The 25,062-nt window shown below is 40.4% G+C and overlaps 1 protein-coding gene across 1 annotated transcript in view; it reads left to right on the forward strand.

Annotated features, from left to right (window-relative positions):
• EXOC4 (exocyst complex component 4) overlaps window positions 1-25,062 on the forward strand; it is a 755,478-nt gene that overhangs the window by 207,530 nt on the left and 522,886 nt on the right. The window contains exons 8-9 of the mRNA XM_070423919.1: window positions 17,802-17,947; window positions 23,442-23,530. Coding sequence (XP_070280020.1) covers window positions 17,802-17,947; window positions 23,442-23,530 — 235 coding nt within the window. The remainder of the gene's footprint in view (window positions 1-17,801; window positions 17,948-23,441; window positions 23,531-25,062) is intronic.

Genomic DNA, 25,062 nt, shown 5'->3' on the forward strand with positions numbered 1-25,062 from the left:
AATTAGCAGAGAACAAGAGGTACCTGAATTGTACTGCGTTGCTCCCGAGTTAACATGGTTGGTATTTAAATAGCATGCTGTCTTTTTCTTTTCTATGACTGGCTTTATGTTATGAGCTTGCTACCGAGGGGTAGGACAGGGACAAGGATAACTAGGCGGAGCTGTGGCAGTTTTCATAACTAGGGGACTCTGGCTCAGTTTCCTCTCCCCCTCATGATGTGAAGTCATGTTTACAAACAGCCCTTCTCACATCCTGCCATGCTGCATGGTATCGAATCTCTCTACTGGATAGCATCGGTTTTTTGAGAGTTAAAATGAAAAGATGTAGATTTCAGAGAGAGAAGTGGTTCAGGTATGCAACTTCTTTCTAAAAGGCGTTTCAGCAGCTCAGACATTGATCTTGGGTCGTGGGGGCAGAAAAAAGGAGTTAAATGTGTTGGAATAGGTCGGTGTAGGTTGTCAATAATTAACAAATTGTCGAGTGTGGTATGGCAAATGGGACCATACAAAGCCTGAAGAATCCCATTGGTCCATATGCTGTCAGTCTGGCAGGTTTTTTTCCTACTTGCTGGTAGAATCAGGCTCTCTGATAGAGGCAGATAATGCACTTCTTAGGTATGTTGCACAGCACACTACTTATTAGTATTTAGGGGAATGACAAGAGAAAATAATGAAACAAAGTATCAACAAAGACAATTCAGTAGAATATCCTATATAATAAAAGCCCAGTGACTGAATGGTGGAATGACCAGAATGACTGGTTGACCAGTCACTATGACGCGCACTGACCACCAGGGAGCAGACACTCAATGCAGTAGCTACCCGCTGGTGGTCAGTGTGCTCCCACAGTGGGAGTGCCGCTCGGCTGATCGGGATGAGCAGCACTCCCACAGCAGGCCCATCCCTGCAGGCCACGCCCCCCACCAGTGCATGAATCCCATGCACTGGGCCTCTCGTATTACATATAACAGTACTATTAAAGAATACTTGAATCTTTACGTGTTTCTGTACTGCTTGAAATTTTTATGAGCATATATTGCTTTTAAATAAAACATCAAAATAAAACAAAGAGAAGTAAAGTTAAATAGAAAAACCAATCTAAAATAATTAAATTGGATGACAGAAATATCAAGAAGTAGTGCTCCAGTTTTGGACCCTGGAATTTCTACATTTACTATAAATGAACTTAAACCAGCAGTATAGTTAATTTGGTTAACCTTTCAAATTATGGGCTAAAACCTCAAGTATAGTAGATGAATGAAATAGTTCAATTGCATGTTTTGAATCAACATACATCATTTTAGCAGAAATAGTGTATAACAACCACAGACCTATTATAGATTTGGGTTTCTTTCTTTCTTTTTTTGTGACAAAACTGATAAAATAGGATTAGTTCTTGTTTAACCATGCTGTCATGGGTATTTTTTCATCAAGTTAGTATCTTACTCAAGGGAGATACATATATACATATTTAGTCACCTTGCGACAATACTTTTGCTTATGTTATAGTAAAAATCATGTAGATGTAAAAGTTGACAAAGTCTAGAAAGAGCGATATTAAGTTGCTGCCTCAGTTATAAAAGGTACTTTAAGGTGAGGTGCATTTGTGGTAACACAGGGAGGTGTTGGACAAAGTGTCTTCTTGTCCAGCCATGTTGGGAGTTCAAGAGATGAATAAGGAAAAGTTTAATATATAGCAGGATGTGACTAATTGCCAAATCCAGCTAATCACCTGTGGGTGTGCAGGAATTTAAAGGGTGACTTTAGATAACTTGGTCAGAGAGGGTTTTGTGCATGTGTTTGGAGCTTCACTGGTTCTTTAAGGAAGGCTAAGGTTTAGGCATGTGGGAAGAACTTTCTATAGAGGGATGACATGCATGTGTTCCTAACAGCGGGTACCTTAGCATATACATGATTCACACTGAAGAGGGTAAGATGCGATTGGATAGACTGAGACTTGATTCTGAAGAGCCTCCATGGGTTCAATGAAGAGCTTCTCTGTGGGTCCTCACAGAAATGAGCCCTTTGTCTCCGTGTCCTTGTGCTTTGTATCCCCAGTGCCTCCAAACCCTGTCACCTCCCAGTCTTTCCAATGTGCCCCTCAGAGCATACTTAACACGGAACCTGGCACTCAGTAGGTACAAAATGAACGTTATTTGGACCTGAATCTGCACTCGTTATTCCTACCGATTCCATTGTGAATGAATTATGAGCAAAGCGTGTTTTTGTGGGCATGTTAGTGTTCACAGATTGCACATAACCAAAATGAAGAAGTCTTTAGTAACCGAACTGCTAATTGAAATCTGGGTTGTAGTCACTTCATTGAATAAACTGTCTTTAGAGAGCAATTTGGGCCTTTTCCAAGATGCATTAACTCTTTCAGGTCATTAGGGTAGCACTTATCTCAATGGAGCAGAAATTTAATAAATGGTATTCCTGCATTGTGAGTAAATTAATGGAGCTCTGAAAGCTTCGACTTTCACCCTGGGTGTTGTGTTCCACTCTGAGGACTCACGGGTGGATGTAAAACAGCAATGAGCAGCCGCCCTTCAGAGCATTTTATTCTCAGTCTCGGTAACCTACTAGGGAGCAGCTACTTTGTTCAAGATACTGTGCTCGATGTTAACAGAGATACAAGAAAAAGCATGGCCTGAACTGAGAGGCAGGAGAGAAGGCAAATAACGATAGGTAAAGTCCTCAAGCAATAGACTGTGTGTGGGTTTGAGTGAGAGTGAAATATCATAGTTAACAGTTAAGATGGATGGTAGGGACCATGACTTGAACACACAGTGTGGTCATTCATGTTTATTCTTGCCATATATATATATATATATATATATACACTACATACACACATTTATATGAACAAATATAGGTATATGTACATGTTTATACATGTAATGGTGAAATATGAGCTCAATTAATCAAGTATTTTTTTAAAATATATTTTATTGATTTTTTACAGAAAGGAAGGGTGAGGGATAGAGAGTTAGAAACATCGATGAGAGAGAAACATCGATCAGGCACCTCCTGCACACTCCTCACTGGGCATGTGCCTGCAACCAAGGTATATGCCCTTGACCGGAATCAAACCCGGGACCCTTGAGTCTGCAGGCCGACGCTCTATCCACTGAGCCAAACCAGTTCTGGCAGAATCAAGTATTTTTTACAATTTTCCCATATATGTGCTTTCCTCCCTTTGCTTATGTTATGTAACATATTAATTATTAATGTCTGGTGTTGATCTAAAAATAATCCAGGAAATTTTGGTGATATGGTCACTGGTTGTCTGATAATCTCACTTCGTCTACTGATGGGATATTGAACTCCAGACAGTAAAGAGGATAAGGAAGGTCTATCCTACCCAGCAACATTTTTACACATTTATGTATTTTTTGAAGATACAGGCTATTAGTTGTCATCATAGGAGAAAGGTTAAGTCACATAAAAAACCCGGCCTGCATGGCTTGGAAGTTGAGTGTCCACCCATGAACCAGGAAGGAGATAATGGTTCAATTCCCAGTCAGAGCACATGCCCAGGTTGTAGGTTCAATCCCCAGTGTGGGGCGTGCAGCAGGCAGCCGATCAATGATTCTTTCTCATCATTGATGTTTCCATCCCTCTCTCCTTCACCTCTCCCTTCCTCTTTCTGAAATCAATAAAAACATTTTTTTTAAAAAACACCTACTGCAGAAGGAACTTGCAAAAGAAGGAGATAGAGATCACCTCCAAGAGAAGCTAAAACTTCACAGGTGTAACACCTGCCTCTGCTTCCTCATGCAGGGGGTTGACATCGCCTTTGGGCATGAGGACTCTGATCTGTAACATCTGAATGGAGTACATGTTTGTTAAAATTAGTTCAGTTCTACTTAAATTCACTTCCTTGATTTCATTCCCCTGCTTATGATAGATGAAACAGATAATTACAAGCTTAGGGGTGGGGAGGATAAACTCAGACATGACCAAAAACCTTGGGACTGACTTAGGGAGTAGGAAATAATGTAGTTTAATTAAATGGTAGTTATTTGAAAAGAACAAATAGGAAGGAAGGCGTCAGAAGGCAATTGGAGCTGTGGAAGATGCTGAATAACAGGAGATAGAGGTTTATTTTGCTGGCAAGGAGGAAGCCATTGAAGGATTTGAGCAGACGAATGATGACATTGAACTCTGCGTTAGTTTGATCTGGTAACTGGTTGTGGGATTGGCTTATTAGGAGAAGTGTGAGTGCAGGGTGGCCAGCTGAGGTGGAAAGCAGACACCTGGGCAGGCAAAGGCAGTGAAACCCTGGAGCTTTGGAGAAAGTATGGTGGCAGAGGGAGATTCGGGAATCATGTGAAATGTACAAATAACTAAAATGGAAGAGAACAAGAGCAAGAAATACTATATGTAATACTTAAACAATAAGGAATTTTTAAAAAAGATATTATTCAAATTTTGGGGAAGGAAAATATGGCAATTAAACTCACTGATGTGAAAGAAAGCCTTCCAAAGTTTAGAGAATGAGACTAGCCTGGACTTAGTGGTTGAGGCCTTTATTATAGAGAGGAAGAGGAGAGGGAGGAGAGGAATGACAGCAGTGAGCAGATGATAAGATATATAAATAATTCACTTATTTCCTAATAACACTTATAAAGTACTTCTATGTTCCAAGCGATGTTCTAAGTGATTTACAGCATTAATTCATTTTATCCCGACAATATAGGATAGGTATCACTATTATTCCTGTTTTAAAGATGTGGAAATCACGGTTCTAAGGCACAAAGAGGTAATGTATTAGTTACTTGGTTTCTGGAATACATTAAAAAAACACACCAACAGAGCCTCTTCCTCATAGATAATAATGATCTGTATTGTGGTAAGCATTTCCTATGTGTTATTAATTTTTAATTCTCATAGTGATTATATGTAGTAGGTTCTGTTGTTATTCTTATTTCATAGACGAGGGAAGGAAGGCTTAGTGAGATTAGGCAGCTTGCCAGGGTCACACAGCTTATAAGTGGTAGAACCGATTCCTAGCACAGACTTTTTCTACATTTCAGTATTGCCCTTTCAGTATTTAGTTCTGAAGTGGGCACATGTATCTTTATAAAGTAACTCTCCAAGTGATTTCTATGCGTAGACCAATCTTTCTAGAATTTTAGCACAAACAAAAGGCAGAGTTATATACAGGATGGGGCAAAAGTAGGTTTACAGTTGTTTGGAGCAAAAGTAGGTTTACAGTTGTTTGTATGGAAAATAATATAATTAATAAATAATGCAAGAATAAACTCTGCTTCACACACTCACAACTGTAAACCTACTTTTGTCCCACCCTGTATTTGTTGGGAAGAGAATGAAATATTGTGGTCAGAGAGAAGTCATAGTGGGAGACTTTAGAGACGGAGTATTTCCAACGGAGGAAGAATGTGAAAGAGTCATAGAGGATTATAAGTAATTATTATGAACAAGCTTTATGCCAGCCAATTAGACAACTTAGATGAAGTGGACAAATTCCTAGAAAGGAACAAAGTACCAAATCTAATTCAAGAAGATATAGAAAATCTGAATTGTCCTGTAAGAACTAAGTAATTAAAAAAATTTCCTACACATAACGTCACTCATAAAAATGTTTTATTAAACATTATGGAAGAAATAATACCAATGCTTTGCAGACTCTTTCAGAAATTAGAGATGAGGATATACTTTCCATTCTCTGAGGCAAGATAAGAAAGTGAGCTAGCACAGGAAACAATAGAAGTGGAAAAATCTTGAACACAATATTATCAAATTGAATCCATGAACATATAAACTGTAATATGTATTATTGTTAAGTAGGATTTATAAAAAAAAAATCAGTTAACATACTAACCATATTAAAAGAATAAAGAACAAACTCACATAATCATCTTAATACACAGGAAAGCACCGGACACCCATTGATGATTAAAGAACAAACACAAAAACCTTCAGCAAACTAGTACTGGAAAGGAACTTTCTCAATCTGTTAAAAGACTGTGAAAAACCTGCAGCTAACATCATAAGGGGTCTTTTTGAAGTGTTAGAAGTGTTTTAAAATTATTGTGGTGATGGTTACCCAACTGTATATATTTACTTAAAAATTGTCAAAATGTACACTACACAAGTTGCATCTTATGGTGTGTAAATTATACCTCAGCAAAGCTGTTTTAAAAATATTATGGGATAAAATCAAATTACAGATATTCAAAGATCTCTGTCCTTCACAATATCCTTCAGAGGCCATGCAGACATACACCTACTCGAGCTAATGAAAGTTAATTAAGGTGTAAATCATGGAAACCTCATCAAAGTTATTTCCCCTTTCACAATTGTGTGAGGGCACACATGAATATGAACATTGTGTGCTTCACAATAGTATACTCCAAACTAAATGTATTGTTTCTCTCAAACCGTTCTTCCTGCATTCCTGATTATTGCTCCTGGAACCTCATCTTTCAGCTGTGCAATCGTGTGTGTGTGTGTGTGTGTGTGTGTGTGTGTAAATTTTAAAAAATATATTAGGGTGACATTGGTTAATAGTTATATAGATTTTAGGTGTACAATTCTATAATCACATGTGCAATCTTTTAGCCATTTTTTATTTTTTCTCCTATTTCCTTCATAGAATAATTGGTTAAATTTTATTTCTATTTTTTCTCTGCATTGACTCTCAGATGTGTCCTCTAATGTACACTCTTACTAACACTACTTTAAAATATTTTTTTTCTTGAACTATCTTCGTAGATTTTCTCTTCTTGTCCTCCCCCTTTTTAATATTTCCTTAATCATTTATTTTATCAAAAATCCCATTGCCTTCTGATCTAAAATCCCACTGCCACTGGTGGGGTCCCTTGGCCTGGCCTGCACCCTCTCACAATCCGGGACCCCTTAGGGGATGCCGGAGAGCCAGTTTCAGCCTGATCCCCGTAGGCTAGGCTGAGGGACCCCACCGGTGCACGAATGCGTGCACCAGGCCTCTAGTATGTATATAAGATCTTTGGTTAATCTCTTCCCACCCTCCCCCCATCCCCCTTCCCTCTGAGATTCATCAGTCTGTTCCATGTTTCCATGCCTGTGCCTTGTGTGTCTGCCCCCTGGTGGTCAGTGTACATCATAGCTACTAGTCAAACGGTCGCTTAGGCTTTTATATATATAGATACTGGCAGATAATTTACTTAAAGAATATTTACCAACATTTTACTTACCTATTCAAAACCTGTTGTTGCCTTGTCATTTTGTGTTTTACTTCATAATCTGAGCCTGGTGTTGAAGGTCCTGATGCATTCTTCCATTTTTCGCCTTCCCCTGCTTACCGCTCAGGCTTCATTGTTACATTCTCTGAGTTATTTGTTGTTCACTAGAGATACCCTGAATTTCCCTAGCACTATTTATTTGTTTTGTTCCTTCTGTCATTTTTCTCTTGGCCATTTGCACCTTTTTAGATTATATGTATGTCCTATAGTGTCATGATCTTGTACTGTGTTTTTCGTTGTCCTGTTAGAAGCAATCTTGTCCTTCTTCAGATGCTCACAGCAGTTTCTTTGTCCTGATGCTTACTTTCTCTTCTGCACTGGAGTCATTCATGGGTGTCTTCATACTAGATAAGCCCTTAGGGGGAAGGATGAACTGACTGATTTGGCTTTTAATTCACTTCAAATTTTTTATTTACATATAGTAAAATTCACTTTTTTATATTAGGGAAGGATTTTTTTGAGTCTTGCCTGTATATATATATCATAATACCTTGCATACTTTATGCATTGCATAAATATATGTTTAATTTGGAGTAAGTGAAATCTTCCTTTTGAAAGCTATAAAAGCTGGGTTTTCTCTGTTAAAAACTCTGCTGTTGAGGTAGTGGGGCATTGTTGGTAAGGGATTAGATACAGGACCAGAAAGTATATGTACACTTGGAATTTGGGGTTTGTCTTACTTAGGACACTAGAGTGAGGACTTTTCACAAGACTACACTGTTAGTGGTTTTAATTATACAGTTGCCATTGATAATGAGTATAATTAAGCAGGCAGCCGTTCTATTTTCAAAATGATTGTTTATTTTTCTTTTGGTTTCCTTACTGTGGAATATTTTAGTCCTTATTCAATAGGGAAATGAAACTGCTACATTCAAAAAATAACTTTTTATGTTTTTTTTCTTTGTCATTAATATTTCATTCACTAGCAAGTCTGGGGGGATTCCAATAGTTTTTAATAATTTAAAAATATTATTATATTGTTTCATCTCTCTATTGTAATATTTTCTAGGATCAGGGTGGTAGATTAAAGGCTGTATTTCACTGATTTTGCTTATTATCCTTGTCTTAATTTCTCTTCTCAAACTCTGGACGTCCTGGGATCCCTGTCCCTAGGCCTTGTCTCCTCTATCCAGTGACACAGTGGTTTCTGCTTGGGTCCCACCCTGCTTCAGGGAGATGGGACGTGCTGTCCTGGAAAAGCCAGGGGAACTTATCTGGGCGCTGCCTTTCTAGGATCATAGCCACCTGTTTCTGTTTAATTTGATTCATCTCTAGGGACGTCACATTTTTATTTTTTTACTTTTCTTCAGCTTTTAAAATTATTATCAGTATGAGGCTTAGTTCACTGGAAGCTACTTTACTATGCCTGGAACAGAACTCCTGGGCATCTGCATTTTAAAGAGCAAATTAATAAAAATTAGTATTTCATGCAGGCACATTTAAGACATTTTTCCCAAGACATCGAGTTTTAGTTCATATTGGGAGCTCAAGGTGATTTTTTTCACTGTATTGCTCCAAACATAAAAAAAAAAAAAAAAAAATCTAATTTTCAGATTCACCAAGGGGGAAAATACAGTGTAGCTTTGCTGTAAATCATTGGACATTGGAAGTAGGTCAGGAGAACTGGTATCCACTGCTGTTATCATGAGATATCAGTGTTCTGCAAAAACAGTGTCTGTGATATGCATGTCATTAGGTGCATATTGGTTTATATTCACTTATCCATAGTTACCTTAGTGAAGAAACAAAACCTACTCAAGTTATCCTACAGAAAATGACAGTGTAGTAAAGGCTCAAAGGCTATATTGTGGAACCAAAGCGTAGAGAATCTAAGACCTCATCAGCAACTGCATTTGAGACACGTAAAGCTATGGAAAACAGATTGCAACCTTTAAGTCTCGCTCCTGTGGGTCTTCTGTTTATCTCTCTGATCACCTAGTTCATTTTTATTCTCTCTGTGCAGATTGGCTTTCTTTGATTTTCCATCCATATAGAAAGATAGTTGCCCTAAAGAATTTACATCTCCTCACCTACGTTGACCAGCAGAGACTGTATCTCCCTCATACGGACCTGGAAAAGTGAATCTGATTTGCTATTGAGGGTTGGAGGACCCCCTGGTGGAATAAGGTCTGGCCAGGAGGGTGGGATTCCAGGGTAAAAGTATTGCTATCAGAATCAACTGTGTGGTTGGGGACCAGTTCTTAGACAAGGAGAGGATTTTGTAAGGTGGGAAGTTACTATAGGAATAAATCACATTAAATACCTAGAAGGAGTGGGTGTTTCATTGAGTAGCTACCTGGATAAACAGAGAAGCTGCAGACAGGCAATGTGTTAATTTTAAATCTCCATATTTAGTTTTAGAAGACTGTGTGTGTATAACCACAAGCACCCACAGGCAGTGTGTTTAAGAGGATTAAATGGTAAATGACAAATGTATTCAGAGTTATGCTAGCAATGTTATATCAAATTATAAATCTCAAAATCTCGGCCCTGCTTTATACATTGTTAGATTTTGGACTAGCATTTTAGCAACTACTAATTAAATATTATAGTGGAGGAGATGCCTGACCATCCTAATTTGTATGTTTTTTTTAAGCATTATATATTTTTGCTTCAACCACAGAACTATCTAACATACCAGGTACTCAAAAAAATACAGTGAATCATGATCTCACTGGGATATATAGATTTTCAGGTGCTCTCCAACTGTATTTTCATACTTCCTATCTTTGTTTGAAAAATTAATGCCTTTTAAGGTAAACTTAAAAACACCCATAAACTTTGACTTTTATTTTTTGAACTTTTGAGCAATAAGAAACAGCAATTTCTGGTCCTTAAAAAGAGAAAAGAAATGAGTGTCTGAGATATGAAGGAATTCAGAGCCAGCAAGAAGACAGGGTTACTTTCTGCGAATTTCTGTGGGCAGGATATATTTGATATTATATGTAATGCCTTTTGCCCCAAGATTCCAAGCTTTAGTGATTTTCCCCAGGCACTCAGGATATTCAAGTATAATTTAGCAGATGCATTACATTATCCACAGTGATGTAGAATCACCAAGAAATTATGTGGTCATAGTTTATATTTATGTGGTTATTGTAGAAGATTTAGCCTAATTCAGCCAGATTTAAAGCATTTTAGGGATAGGAGCTTATTTGTTCTTTGAGATATTAAAAAATGCATTTTTATCAATTTGGTTGTAAAAATCACACTTTCCTGTTTTAAAGCAGTATTTTCTGGCTGGTGGTGAATGGTATTGAGAAAAAGGTGCAAAATACATCAAGAAAATAAACACTGCAAAGCCTATGATTAAAATTATACCTTTCCCTCTTTTATTTTACTTCTATTATAGGTTTAAAAATATATATGTATTGATTGATTTCAGAGAGGAAGGGAGAGGGAGAGAGATAGAAACATCCATAATAAGAGAGAACCATGGATCAGCTGCCTCCTGCACAACCCCCACTAGGGATTGAGCCCACATACTGGGGATCGAGCCCACATCCCAGGCATGTTTGCTGACCGGGAATCGAACCTGTGACCTCCTGGTTCATAGGTCGATGCTCAACCACTGAGCCACGCTGGCTGGGCTCTATTATAGGTTTTATATTGAGGACTCATTTATAGAGCTCATTCTGTTTTGGAGACTGTCTCTAATTTGTATATCATAATATATACATCAAGGCTTCCTGTCACATACTGTTTAAATATCAGTGAGTCACTTTTTCTCTTTGGTTTTCTGGTATGTTGCATGGCTCTATGGTGGGAGTAAAAAAATATAGTGCTTTTAAGGATTGTAGCATTTATGTTTCAGGTAGTCAGGCATTTTTCATGAAATAACTAATATTATTAGGCAGTTTTGGTGAATACCTACTCAATAATGTGTAAAATTGTTAGTTTAAGAGTTCAGAAAAGGGGACCACTGGTCTAGAGTAGCCTGGAAAGGACTCATTGAAGAGAAACAGTGGAATTGTTTTTGGATGGATTTGTTAGGACTTATTTAGGAGAGAGGCTAATCTAGGTTAGGAATTCTGGAATGGAAGGCCCAGGCATATTCAGGGAAGAGCAAAGTGGGTGATTTTTTTCTTTTTGTTGTTGTTAATCTTTACCCGAGGATATTTTTCCATTGATTTTTAGAGAGAGTGGAAAGGAGGAGGAGAGACAGAGAGAGAAACATTAATATGAGAGAGACACATCAATTGGTTGCCTCCATGCCTTGTCGGGGGTTGGGGATCAAGCCTGCAGCAAAGGTACGTGCCCTTGAGACCAGAATCGAACCTGTGACCCTTCAGTCTCTGTGGGCTGACACTCTATCCACTGAGCAAAATGGAATAGGGCTAAAGTGGGTGATTTTGACTAGTGTTGGGTTCATTGTGAGGAGAATAAGATACTATTGGAAATACATATTGAGATCAGATGTTTGTACATTGTGAGATGAGTAGCCTTATGGTAATAGCAGCAAGTGTTTGATCGTGTCTGGAAAAGACTAGAAGAGTAAGAGGTGAGAGGCAGAAATTTAAATAGGAAAAACTGAGTTGAACTAAGTTGGTTGCTATCATAATGGACAGGAAGGGACAAAATAATAGTTCATAAAGAGTGATTAATGGACTTGGGGACTAACTCTCTTATGGATACAAAGGATAAAGGAATATGAAAAGATGGTTCTGAAGTTTTAAATCTGGAGAGCAGTGAGAATAAAAGACTACAAGCAAACAAAAAGACAGAAGGAATTATTGATTTTTGGCGGGAGGATGATTTAGGTTTCAGAATTTAGGGTTGATTTTATCAGTAAGTATGTGACTATGTCAGTGAAATATATGATTCCAAATCAGGGACTGGAGCTTGTGAGAGAAATCAGGAGTAAACTACATCAAGGTAAAGGAAATAAATATGTGTGAAGACTATTTCTAAAGTTGGAACCTAAATACGAAAGGGAAACAAGATTATAGGTCAGGGGTGGGCAACCTTTTTGTGAGTGCATGCCAAAACCAGCAAAATCTCTGACTCAAAATTCTTCTGCGTGCCAACCCTAATTTTTTGAGAACATGTTACACCTACTTGATATCTCTTAAGGTGTATGTATGTGAAGAACCTTGAAGAAATAATAAAATTCATTCGAGCAACAAAAACACAGTATATGATAATGAAAAATACATTTATTTTTTAATGTATACATGTACACTGATAGTCGGACAGAAAACTTTATGACTCCATTTGATATTATCAGTGGGACTTTTGCTGCTGCATCACTGATGACAGAGATTTTTACATCAGGTTTATATTTCGTGACCTTCAGAGATATGCACGAGCTACTACTTTCATCTGTCAGGCTACTCCTATTACGAGACTTTGCTGGGAGCCGGTCCATCCTTGCTGCTTGACACAGTCGCTGCAGGAAAGAAACATCTGCACAGCATATGTTTCAAGGGACCTGGCATATATAGCATATTGTTCTTAATATGTTTGCTCTCCTTAGCGCCAGGTGTTTTAACCAAGGTCACCTCTCCGAGAAAGGTTGTTTCCCCAGGTGGGGATTTTTACCTGAGGTTAGGGAGGGGATACAACCCCTTAACTAAGTGCCAGGCGGGTAGTTAATCACTTTAACTACAAACAGTCACGCTTAAGCTACATAATCTTTACTCCCTGGAATGGAGATAAGAAATGCCCTAACCTTTGGAATAGAAATTGATAGGATTGGAATCAACTGGTATAAATACAGATGTAACAAGACAACAGACGACAGAACCTAGAGACAGGACTTGGCTGGAGATCCTATACAGAACATAGAGACAGAACCTAGCAAGAGAACATGGCAAAAGATCCTGGACAGAACCTGGCTGGAGATCCTAATCAGTTCCTAACCAGAACTTGGCCAGAGCCTCGCTGGAGATCCTGTCCAGAATTTTGCTGGAGATCCTGACCAGAACTTGTCTGGAGTTCCTGGCTAGAGATCCTGGCTAGGCTGCTGATCAACTGAACACTGGTCTCCGTGTCATTCCTTCTTCGCCGACTCCGTCCACACCTTTGGGAATCCCTGGACCCACTGGGGTTGGACCCCAGCAAGACTTAACAAAATTCATCACTGAGAACAAAGATTCATAATTGTAAATGGAAGATTATAAGAGAGGGTTTCGCGTGCCAGCAAAAGTTACTGGCGTGCCATGTTTGGCACTCGTGCCAAGGGTTGCCCACCCGTTATAGGTAGATCATGGGGCCCAAAGTAAGATTTTTGTTGAGAAGGTAGAAGTAGTACATATTTATAGATATGGAGAAGCCAGTGGCTGGAAGTAGACTAACATTGTTGAGAAGTAATAAATTGGGGAATTGTTGATGTGGAGAAAAAAGAGCAGTGATCTTAAAATATTAGGGTTTTAAGGATGCTGGCCAGTTAGATTCTGGTTAGTCAGTATTTTATTGCACAAGGCCACTCAATGAATTCTAGGACAAGGAAGTACCTCAGAAGAATTACATGGTCAGTGTATTTCATACTTTGGTAGAAACATCCTTCTGTCATATTGGTGTTAAAACCAGACATCTTCCTATGTTATATCAGTTTGATATTCTCTTCTGGTTTACCAGCCTTCTTTTTTTTTTTTTTATTTTATTAAATTTTTATTGTTCATATTACATTTGTTCCTCTTCCCCCCCCCCATAACTCCCCTCCTTCCAGTTCCCGCCCCACCCTCCGCCCTCACTCCCCACCCACTGTCCTCATCCATAGGTGCACGATTTTTGTCCAGTCTCTTCCCGAATCTCCCATTCCCCTTTCTCCCCCAAGAATAGTCAGTCCATTCCCTTTCTATGTCCCTGATTCATTATAATCACCAGTTCATTCTGTACATCAGATTATTTATTCACTTCATTCTTAGATTGACTTGTTGATAGATGCATGTTTGTTGTTCACAATTTGTATCTTTACTTTTTTCTTCTTCCTCTTCTTAAAGGATACCTTTCAGTATTTCGTATAATACTGGTTTAGTGGTGATGAACTCCTTTAGCTTTTCCTTGTCTGTGAAGCTCTTTATCTGACCTTCAATTCTGAATGATAGCTTTGCTGGATAAAGTAATCTTGGTTGTAGGTTCTTGGTATTCAGCACTTTGAATATTTCTTGCCATTCCCTTCTGGCCTGCAAAGTTTCTGTTGAGAAATCAGCTGACAGTCGTATGGGTATTCCCTTGTAGGTAATTGAGTCTCTTTCTCTTGCTGCTTTTAAGATTCTCTCTTTGTCTTTTGCTCTTGGCATTTTAATTATGATGTGTCTTGGTGTGGTCCTCTTTGGATTCCTTTTGTTTGGGGTTCTCTGCGCTTCTTGGACCTGTAAGTCCATTTCTTTCACCAGGTGGGGGAAGTTTTCTGCCATTATTTCTTGAAATAGGTTTTCAATATCTTGCTGTCTTTCATCTTCTGGCACCCCTATTATTCTGATGTTGGTACGCTTGAAACTGTCCCAGAGGCTCCTTACACTATCTTCACACTTTCGGATTCTTTTTTCATTTTGCTTTTCCAGTTGGGTGATTTTTGTCGAATCTTTGGTTTGATTCTTGTGCTCCTCTGGTCTGCTATTGGGTATAATATTCTTTATTTCAGTCCGTGTATGCTTACTTTCTAATTTCTTTATCGTAGCATCAAGGGTCTCATTAGTTTTCGTGAGGCTCTGCAAAAGTTTATAGCAAGCCCTCAAAATTGCGATTCTTAGCTCCATATCCTCCATTTCTGTCATGTTTTTTTTGTCTCCGCATCTTTTATGTTTTCTTGGTGCACCCCCTTGTGGTCTTTGTGCGCAGTCTTGTTCTAGCCAAGCCTTAATTGTTGTAGTTAACACTAGAGGGATTTGACCACCAGGCCGACTGGCTGTAGGAATCAGCTGGATAACTTCAGTCCTCTGGGGGGGCGCTAGTCCAGCCTTTGCCTGAGGCGATTGGCAAATGGCTCTGCGCAGGGCCTGGGCGGGGCGGGCTCAACAGGGCGGGGGGAGGGAGAAGCTATGGCTGCTCTCAGTCCGTCTCCAGGGGCTCTGCCTCTCTGTCCCCACAACCGCTGCAAACCTCGGAGCCAGACAGTCCCGCTTCTCCCGTTTGAGTCTGGATCCCTAGAGACTCCCCCGGATCTGTAGCCCAGAGTCTGAGACTCCCTCCGGATTGAAAACGACAACCGCGCCCTCAGCCACCAGCCTGCTTTGCGCGCGCACCGCCGCACCACCGTACCTTTAAATTTTCCACACTGTGCCTCCTCTAAGCCTCGTAATGCTGTTATTTTTCCTTCTAGTTGAACAGTCTCTCCTCAGCCAGCCTTCCTGTGGTTCTGGGTGATGTCCGTTCCGTCTTTTAGTTGTATTTTTGAAGTGGTTGTTCGAGGCAGCAAACTCCGGTGTTTACCTATGCCGCCATCTTGGTTTCTCCTACCAGCCTTCTTTTAATCACAGATTCCTGCAAACGTTATTGGTGTCAGTATCAAATCTAAAAATTGAATCCCTCAGTTGAGTTACTAACGTAGAGACCCAATTCAGTACTCCCTGACTATTGGGCAGTTTGAGTGATGTATTAACAGAGATGGTATTTGTCATTATCTTACTTTATCATCATGTTGAGTAATATTCCAGTGGCCTCGTAAGTAAATAAAAAAACATTGACCAATCTGTTAACATATTTTATACTTTTCCACTATAAATTTTTATTTTCCAGAATATGAAATAAAGCCCATTTACTGCCACTTACAGCCATTCTTATTGACCATTTTTATGCTTTTAGTGAAAATAACGTGTCATGGGGAAGAGAGCACGGGCTCTGGAGTCCACTAGGCCAGCATGCTGTACTTACAAGACGTAGGCTTGTTTCATTTGTTCCTTCAGACTATTTCTCAGAGTAGTTTAAGGTTCACAGCAAAATTGAGGGGAGTGTACAGAGATTTCCCAATAACCTTATCCCTCCCAGGCATGTAGGCTAGTTTCTAAATACCACTGATTCTCACTTTCTTCCTCCCTAAAATGCAGGTAGTAACTCCTCCACCTCATAGGTTTAGGGTGGAGAAGGATCCTGTTTTTAAAGTATCTGATATTTAATAAGTACTCAGTGGTGGTTGTGTTCTCCTATTAGAGACATAATGGCTTTAAAACTTACTTGGGGCAGCATTATGTTTATGGAGTGCTTTCTAAATGTTTTTTATGATAATGCTTAATATGGTCCTCAGACTTTCACTGAATGAATGAAGGAGTGAATGTAAATACGCCTGCAGTAATAAATAGTTACACGGTAGCCAGAGTCTCCGAAAAGTTTTACTTCAGTCTTGGGTAGAATTGCTTGCCTATAAGTCTATAGGACTTGGGTATCTGAAGGATTTAAATGTGGTGATTATGGAAAGGAGTTGATGTGCTTAGTCCAGGGTAGTTATTCTGTTTCCTTTCGCAATAGTGGGGACCTCTGAGAACAGTGGTCTTACAATCTGTGGAGCAGTTGATTCTAGCCCAGGCTCCCACCTCTGAGACTCTATAGTGGAGTCATTTTATAAGAGGACCCACTGACAGTAGTGATCAAAAGCTGTTTTTTGTTTATTAGCTGCTTTGAAGCTCTTAAGATGAGTAGTGGCCCTAGAAATTACTCATCGGCCAGGACCCTCCACCTGCTATGGCCTGTGGCACCTCTGAGCAGGCTGGGTAGAGTGCTTGTCCTCTGTGCAGGTACCATGGACCCAGAGCCAGTCCCCCAGCTGCACGCTGCATGCCTGAGCCTCTGCTGAGCCTCCTTTTCTCCTCGTAATCTGAGAATTTATGTGATACAATTTTGCTCTTTTAAAACGAGGAAAAACATCTAAATGGATTAGTTCCTTGCCTGCAACATAGTAAGCTCTCAGTAAATGTTGTGGCATTGTTGCTGATGATGCTATAATTTGGAATAATTGATGATTAAATTATGACTAAGGGATAAACTCAACACAGTGCCTGGTGCATAGTAGACCCTTAATAAAAATGTTCCCTCAGAGCCTTTCAGATCTTGCTCCCCAGCAAATGTCAGTTTGGCTTAAACTCTTTCTTTAAAAAAATATTTTTATTGTTGAAAATATTACAGATGTTCCCCTTCCTCCCCCCACCTTTGCCCCCTTCCAGGCCCCTCCCTAGGCCGTCACTGCTCAATTATCTGTTCATAGGTTAAGCATATATGCATATAAGTTCTTTTGGTTAATCTCCCTCCTGCCCCCTGCCCCCTGCCCCCTGCCCCTTCCCTCTAAAATTCATCAGTCTGTTGCATGCTTCAGTGTCTCTGGGTCTATTTTGTTCACCAGTTTATTTTGTTCATTAGATTCCGCATATAAGTGAGATATAAACTCTTATTTTACTCCTATATTCAAATGCCCACCACACTCTTTCCCTAGTTTTCGATGCAGACAGAGAGTAGGTGGCTTCTGGGTAGAATAACTTCCTCAGATCCACCACTGGAAATACGAATACTTCTACGTGGCAAGGATGAGGATTTAGAATTAGGTTCTTATGCTTTAAAATTGCTTTTCCTGATAGCACCTCTAAATGTGTGTATTACATTGCTTATCTGATTCTACAGATGCTGTTGACTGAGTACTTGGACATGAAAAATACTCGTACGGCCTCTGAACCATCAGCTCAATTGAGTTACGCCAGCACTGGGCGGGAGTTCGCAGCCTTTTTTGCCAAGAAGAAACCTCAAAGGCCGAAAAATTCTCTTTTCAAGTAAGTATCTTCCTGTTGGTCATATAGCAGGTGTTAGGAAATGTTAGATCCAGGCAGGACTTGCTACTTAATTGACAGCCATTACTTCACTCAGTTAAAGTTTTGAAATAATTTATAGGAAGTGAATGTATATTCAACTTTTTTTTTTTTAAATATATTTTATTGATTTTTTACAGAGAGGAAGAGAGAGAGATAGTTAGAAACATTGATGAGAGAGAAACATCGATCAGCTGCCTCCTGCACATCTCCTACTGGGGATGTGCCCGCAACCCAGGTACATGCCCTTGACCGGAATCGAACCCGGGACCTTTCGGTCCGCAGGCCGATGCTCTATCCACTGAGCCAAACCGGTTTCGGCTGTATATTCAACTTTGTATACTTTAGTTTTTTGTAAGGGGAAGTGGTCATATTGGAATATGGTTACTGGACTATCTAGAACTTTAAAAAAAATGGCAGGAGTTTATTTTTGGGGAGTTTATATATAATGAAGGAAAATTAAACTCTCCAGTTGTTTCTGAGGAATTTATATGAAATGAAATGTAATATTTCAGCCTTTGAAAAACCCCAAGTGCCAAGAAGCAACCTTTGTTAATAAAGTTATGTAAATCTGTCTAACTAAGTAGTATTGGGTTTTGTTTGATTTCATAAAGGTACAATCTGGACTTTTTTTCCTTCTAATTACTATCTTAGCAACAGCTAACAGTTATTATTAACATTGATAATGACAACAATAGTAGCTACCATTGATTGAGTGCTTACTATTGCCAGATACTCTGGCAGATAAGTTACTCCAAACAGTATCAAGCATAATTCAGGTTACATCAAACTTCAGCAGCTGGAGTGCTGGCTAACACTGAGTCATTACTGAGTGCTAGCCAAGGCATGAAGCCATTTTCATGGATTATCTTATTTACTCACTATGACCTTACAGGTGTGGGTTTAATTTTTAATCTGATTTTACATGTAAAAACAGCAACAACAACAACAAACTGAAGCACAAGAGAGGTGAGGTAACTTATGTAAGTTTACCCAGCTAGCAAGTGCTAGAAGCAGTATTTAAATCTTGCTAGACCTATGTGTCCTTTGGAAGAGTTAATAGATATTTAAGAAGTTGTTTCTGTAAATCTAAGCATGTAAAGTGGCTACAGAAGTATGTATTAGCGCAGTGTTTGGAATACTGGAAGCTCCAGTATTTTTTACTGATTCACTTTTGAGATTTGTCTTTTTGGGGGCAGGTTCTTTTCTCTTTTTTAGTCCTCACTGAGGATATGTTTCCAATGATTTTTAGAGAGATTAGAAGAGAGAAAGCGCGTGAGAGAGAGAGAGAGAGAGACGTCAGCTGATTGCCTCCCTTACCACCCTCCTGGGAATCGAATCTGCAACCTAGGCATGTGCTCTGACCTGAATGGAACCAGCAACCCTTCAGTACATGACGGGATGACCCTCCAACTGAACCACACTGGCACACTGGCCAGGGCTTTTTTGTTGTTGTTTTTTAAATCGTGGACTATAGAGTTCTTAATCATTAAGGAAAGTTTCAGCACTTCATTTATCTTGGGTCTAGAGGAGAGGAGATTTACTCTTTTCACAGTGGAATAAAATCCATTCTGTTTATTGAGTGCATTTCTTTTTTTTTTCCTTTTTACAGTTTATTCAGAGGTTAGATGCAGTATCAATAAAAATGTTTACATCTGCAGGTGATGTAGAACCCCACATGAGCCACGAGTAGATTAAAGCAGGGGCAGTTGTTATCTCACACAATAAGGATGAATGTAGCGGACTCCTTACCTTACCAGCACGGTGTCATCACGGACTTGACCCTCCCCATTTCTCTGCCTTTATTTCCACTCGAGTAAGAATGGTGATGCTAGGAAGTAGGCTGTGATTCTGCCTATAAATCTGTTTTTAATTAGTAGTCTTTATTGTTTATGGCAATTTTAGGTTTTTAGAAAAATGGAGCAGCCAGTGCACTGAGTTCCCTTATGGTCCCCTTTCCTGTAACCTCCTCTATCAACATCTTGCATGAATCTGGTACATCTGTTATACTTGATGAACCAATTTACACTAATAAAAGAGATAGATGCAAATTGACCATACCTTCACAACGCCCACCATCCAGTCAGGAGTGAGTATGCAAATTAACCTGCCATCTTTGTTGGGTTAATTTGCATATGCAGGTGCCATGGTGATGGTACAGGCGTTCCGCACCGCCCCAGCTGCTCCGGGCCTCTGGGCAGTGTGGGAAGGCGGGAAGGCGCCGGAACGAAGGCAGAAAGGTGGCTCCGGGCTAGAGCAAAGGTGGTGCCGGCAGCCAGGGCAAGGAAGGCCCATTCTTGTACGAATCTTCGTGTATCTGGCCTCTAGTATTTATATAATTATTAGCTGAAGTCCACTGTTTTCATTAGGGTTCATATTTTGTTTTCTACAGTTTTATGGGTTTTGAGAAATGTATCATGCTATAGATCACCATTACAGTCTCATACAAAATAGTTTCACTGCCCTAAACACCCCCCATTTTCCACTTGTTTATTTCTACTCCTTTTTTCCTGTTCCCTGAACCTTTTTATTGTCTCTTCCTTTGTCTTTTCCAGAATGCCTTTCATAGTTATAGTCATATAATATGTAGCCTTTTCAGGCTTCTTTTCCACTTAGCAATATGCATTTAAGGTCCTTTCATGTCTTTTGTAGCTCAGTAGATTTCTCTGTATCGCTGAATAATTCCATTGTGTGGATGTACTACCATTTTCCCATTCAACTATTGAAAGGTGCCTTGGTTGCTTCCATAAAGCTAATATAAGCACTCATGTGCAGGTTTTTGTGTCCCGTATAAGTGTTCAGCTCATTTGGGCAAATACCCAGGAGAATATGGTAGACCATGTTTAACTTTAAGACACAGCCAAACTGTCTTCCCAAGTGGACCTGCCCCTTCAAATGCTTTTATTTATTTATTATTATCATTATTATTATTTTTAAAAAATATTTTATTGATATTTTACAGAGAAGAAGGGAGAGAGACAGAGAGCTAGAAACATCGATGAGAGAGAAACATCGATCAGCTGCCTCCTGCACACCTCCTACTGGGGATGTGCCCGCGACCCAGGTACATGCCCTTGACCAGAATCGAACCCGGGACCCTTCAGTCCGCAGGCCGACGCTCCATCCACTGAGCCAAACTGGCTTCGGCCAAATGCTTTTAAAATTAATTAAATTATTGCTTATACATTCTTTAATTTTTCCTGCCAGCAACAGATCCCCTCTGCATGTTTTCCTCAGGAGACGCGGACTGGGTCTCTGTCCATTCCTGAAGTAGTCCTGGGCAAGGGCAAGTAGACTGGGTGGTCATCTTAAACCAGTTAGGTTCACTCTGGGGACAGGTCTCAAGCTGGAGAGGGAGCCACTTTTCCTGAGCACAGGAAAGAGAACTGCTGAGAAGAGAGGAGGCAGGTAGCAGAACCCCCCAGTAGAACTGGAGCTGCGCCAGCAAGCAAGAAAGGCGGTGGAAGGAAAAGGTAGTGGATAGGGACACCAAGACTGCCTCAGATGCTGCCTGTTAGGCTCCTCCTCCTCTCCTGTCTCCCCTCTCCCAGCTCAACCCACCACCTAAATGTAGGTGTTGTGCTGAAATCAGGTTTCAGGGTTTTTAGATTCATGCTCTCAACTGTCACCCCTGAGACCACACAGCCATTTTTAAACATTTAGCCAATCCTGAAATTGTGGTCCTGGAAAACATAAAATGTTGGAAATGAATAAATGACTGTGAATATTTGTCACATATTTATTATTATTACATAGAAATAAAAACTCCTCACCCGCATAGGCCATTATCTCAGATCTGCCTTTCTTAGTCTGGGTTCCACCTTCGGTGGGCCCTGTGGTCTGGAGCAGATCTCCTGGCTTGAGTGCCTCGTGCCTGTGCTGCAAAATAAGGAGGTGAGACTAGGTCATCTCTAGAGTCCCTTTTACTGTAAAATTGTACCAATCTGTGACTTGTTGCAAACATAAAAGGATTCCCAAGGAATACATCAGGTCATGAGGATGAGGATTTTGGTGAGCTGTAACCTGTTTTTATCACATCCGTGAAGGACTTTATTGCTCCCTCTAATTGCCCCGAGCCAAGGTTAATTAAGTGTGTTTAAGTTCTCTCTTATTGTATAATGTGGGCCTCCCCATTCTTTGCTCAAGAGTTTATTTCTTTCCCTTGTCATTTCTGATCAATAGCTGTCAGCATGCTTTTCAGAGGCCAGCGGCTTCCTTTTTCTACTTGACTGGCAGGTGGTACTTTACTGCACACTGGGCCTTCCTTCTGGCTGTGAGTGTCCTCTTAGTTCTTGGCAGGGTGCAGAGAGAGGATCAAGCAGCCCAAGTGTCCCCCTCAGACTGACATTCAGCTTAGTGCGCCTCGTCCTTGTCAGAGGATGGATAAAGGAGGCAGAATTAAGGAAATGATGGCGCTCCCTCCTTGTGGCCAGGAGCCTATTCTGTAACTGCTGTTCTTCCATTGTGGTGCTGTTTACACCTCAATGGCAGCAGTTCTTCCACGGATTTCTCCTGTCAGGCTGGTATTCTGCCTTTGAAGATACTGGGTTGGAAATGGAGCTACTTAACAGAGGATTTACTGTTTGATAGAGTCACAATTTTAACTGTTTCTTCCTTACCTGCAAGTTTCTCTTAAGATAGTGATTTTCATTTGTGTGGTGTTTGTTTTTTGTTTTTGCTATTTATTATTTTAGATCTGTGTTCTCTATCGTGAGCCTTCCCCTCTGAAACAGTTCCGGGTAGGTGTGGCAAACACACGTTTGGAGCTTGGTATGTTCCAGAGCATTTCATGTGGCAGGTGCAGGTCAGAGCCTGGCAGCCCTTTCGAAGCTGTATTGTGTGTGAGGATTTAGCTGCCTTGCTTCTTTGGTGTAGTTCAGGGGTGGGGAACATCCGGCCCACCGGCCGTATAAGTCCCGTGAAATCATTTGGTCTGTCCCTGCCAAGGCATTAGGGGTGAGTTAATTAAATGTTTGACCAAATATAGCAAGCTAATTTTTAAGGCCATCATTTCGTATGGCCTGCGAATGATGTTATAAATGTCCAAATGGCCCTTGAGGAAAAAAGGTTCCCCACGTCTGAATCAGCAGCATTCCTAGCATGCCCATTGTCTAATCCGCTAACGGGGGACTTAGAATGGCACGGTGTCTGCTCTGAGCATCCAGGACTTCTGTGTGATAGCTGGCAGCTACCGATAGCTTCTGAGCTGGACAGGCAAAGTTAGAATGACCTTATGAGCTACTCTTTGCTGTGTGTGTAGGGATCCTGGCAGAGGATCTGGAGACCAAAGAAAGTTGATCAGAGTTGTGCCATCTGAAGTGGAAAGTGGGCAGAAGATCCCAGTGCCATTGTGGAGGAGCGGTAGCCAGGAGCCCGTTCATAAATCCAGATCTGTGCCAGCCCACGCCTGGCCTGTCGTGGTTACCACCTGACCATTGTTTCCCTGCGTTTCATGCAGGTTTGAATCGTCCTCCCACGCCATCAGCATGAGCGCCTACTTGCGAGAGCAGAGACGGGAGCTCTACAGTCGGAGTGGAGAACTCCAAGGTGGGTGATCAAATTTTGGGGGGAAAAAAATCAGTTTTCTGGAGGAAGACCTGAAGTGTGCAGTGTGTGAAGTTCAGGTTTAATTCACAGGAGTCTTTCAAGGGCCAAGGGTTTAAAGACTTGATAACCTGCTTCTATCATTTCCCAGCATCTGTGGACAAGTGGCTAAAGCTATCACTGTGGCCACAGGACTTACACACCTGCCACCATTCAAGTGGGAGCTCAAAGCAAAAAGAGACACCATTCGTCTCTTCTGCTTAAAGATGGCAGATGTGAGTCCGGTCACAGTCTAGGGCAGTGGTCGGCAAACTGCGGCTTGCGAGCCACATGCGGCTCTTTGGCCCCTTCAGTGTGGCTCTTCCACAAAATACCGGCTCTTCCGCAAAATACCGACTTCTGTGCATGGGCCACGAAGTTTCAATCGCACTGTACGTTCGTGCCCGCACATGGTATTTTGTGGAAGAGCCACACTGAAGGGGCCAAAGAGCCTCATGTGACTCGCGAGCCGCGCTTTGCCGACCACGGGTCTAGGGGAATGCCAGTCCGTGGCTGCCACTGTTGCTTAATGTTCTCAGTCCCTCCTGGAATATGTCAGGAGTATCTGAGATTTGGAAAAAGGCAAATTTGGCTTCTGTCATTATTTAAAGGGAGGAAGGATGCTTTTAAATAGTATGTTCCAAATAACATAACTTTGATACACAGGTTATTTGATACCCAGACGTGACTACTAAACAGGGCTTATCTGAAGAAAAAAATAAGTAAATTTAAGTAAATAACAAATCAGACCAATAGCATTTCCTTCTTTGACAAAAAGGACCTAATCATGGTAAGTGTAATCATTCCAGAAAGATCTGTGAGGGCCTGCCAAGTGCAGCATATCCTAGGCTTTGGAAGGGACAGAGGTCAAGTGCAAGGAAAGAAAAGATAATGACTTGGGATCCAGTTCTGAAACCAAGGCATGCATGTCAATAACAATATCAGAAAGTGAATGCTACCAACTGAGTAGATGGTATGCATGTAATTGCTAGAGGAGATGAGGGAAGGGAATGATTATTGGAGCTATTTTAGAACTATGGGCTTTCCTATGATGGATGGATAAGACCACTTTCAGTTTCGATGCATTGGAGGCACTTGGGATATTTTGAGGTGACCAGCCTAGACAATTAAATATTTAGTTTTTAAGACTCACCATAGCTCTACATCAGCGGTTCTCAACCTGTGGGTCGCGACCCCTTTGGGGGTCGAACGACCCTTTTACAGGGGTTGCCTAAGACCATCAGAAAACACATATAATTACATATTGTTTTTGTGATTAATCACTATGCTTTAATTATGTTCAATTTGTAACAATGAAAATACATCCTGCATATCAGATATTTACATTACGATTCATAACAGTCTGTGGCTGCCACTGTTGCTTAATGTTCTCAGTCCCTCCTGGAATATGTCAGGAGTATCTGAGATTTGGAAAAAGGCAAATTTGGCAAAATTACAGTTATGAAGTAGCAACAAAAATAATTTTATGGTTGGGG

This window comes from Myotis yumanensis, unplaced genomic scaffold (genome assembly GCF_028538775.1).
Source record: "Myotis yumanensis isolate MYYU_CA2020_CCGP unplaced genomic scaffold, mMyoYum1.0.hap1 SCAF_9, whole genome shotgun sequence".
In the NCBI taxonomy this organism is placed as follows: domain Eukaryota; kingdom Metazoa; phylum Chordata; class Mammalia; order Chiroptera; family Vespertilionidae; genus Myotis; species Myotis yumanensis.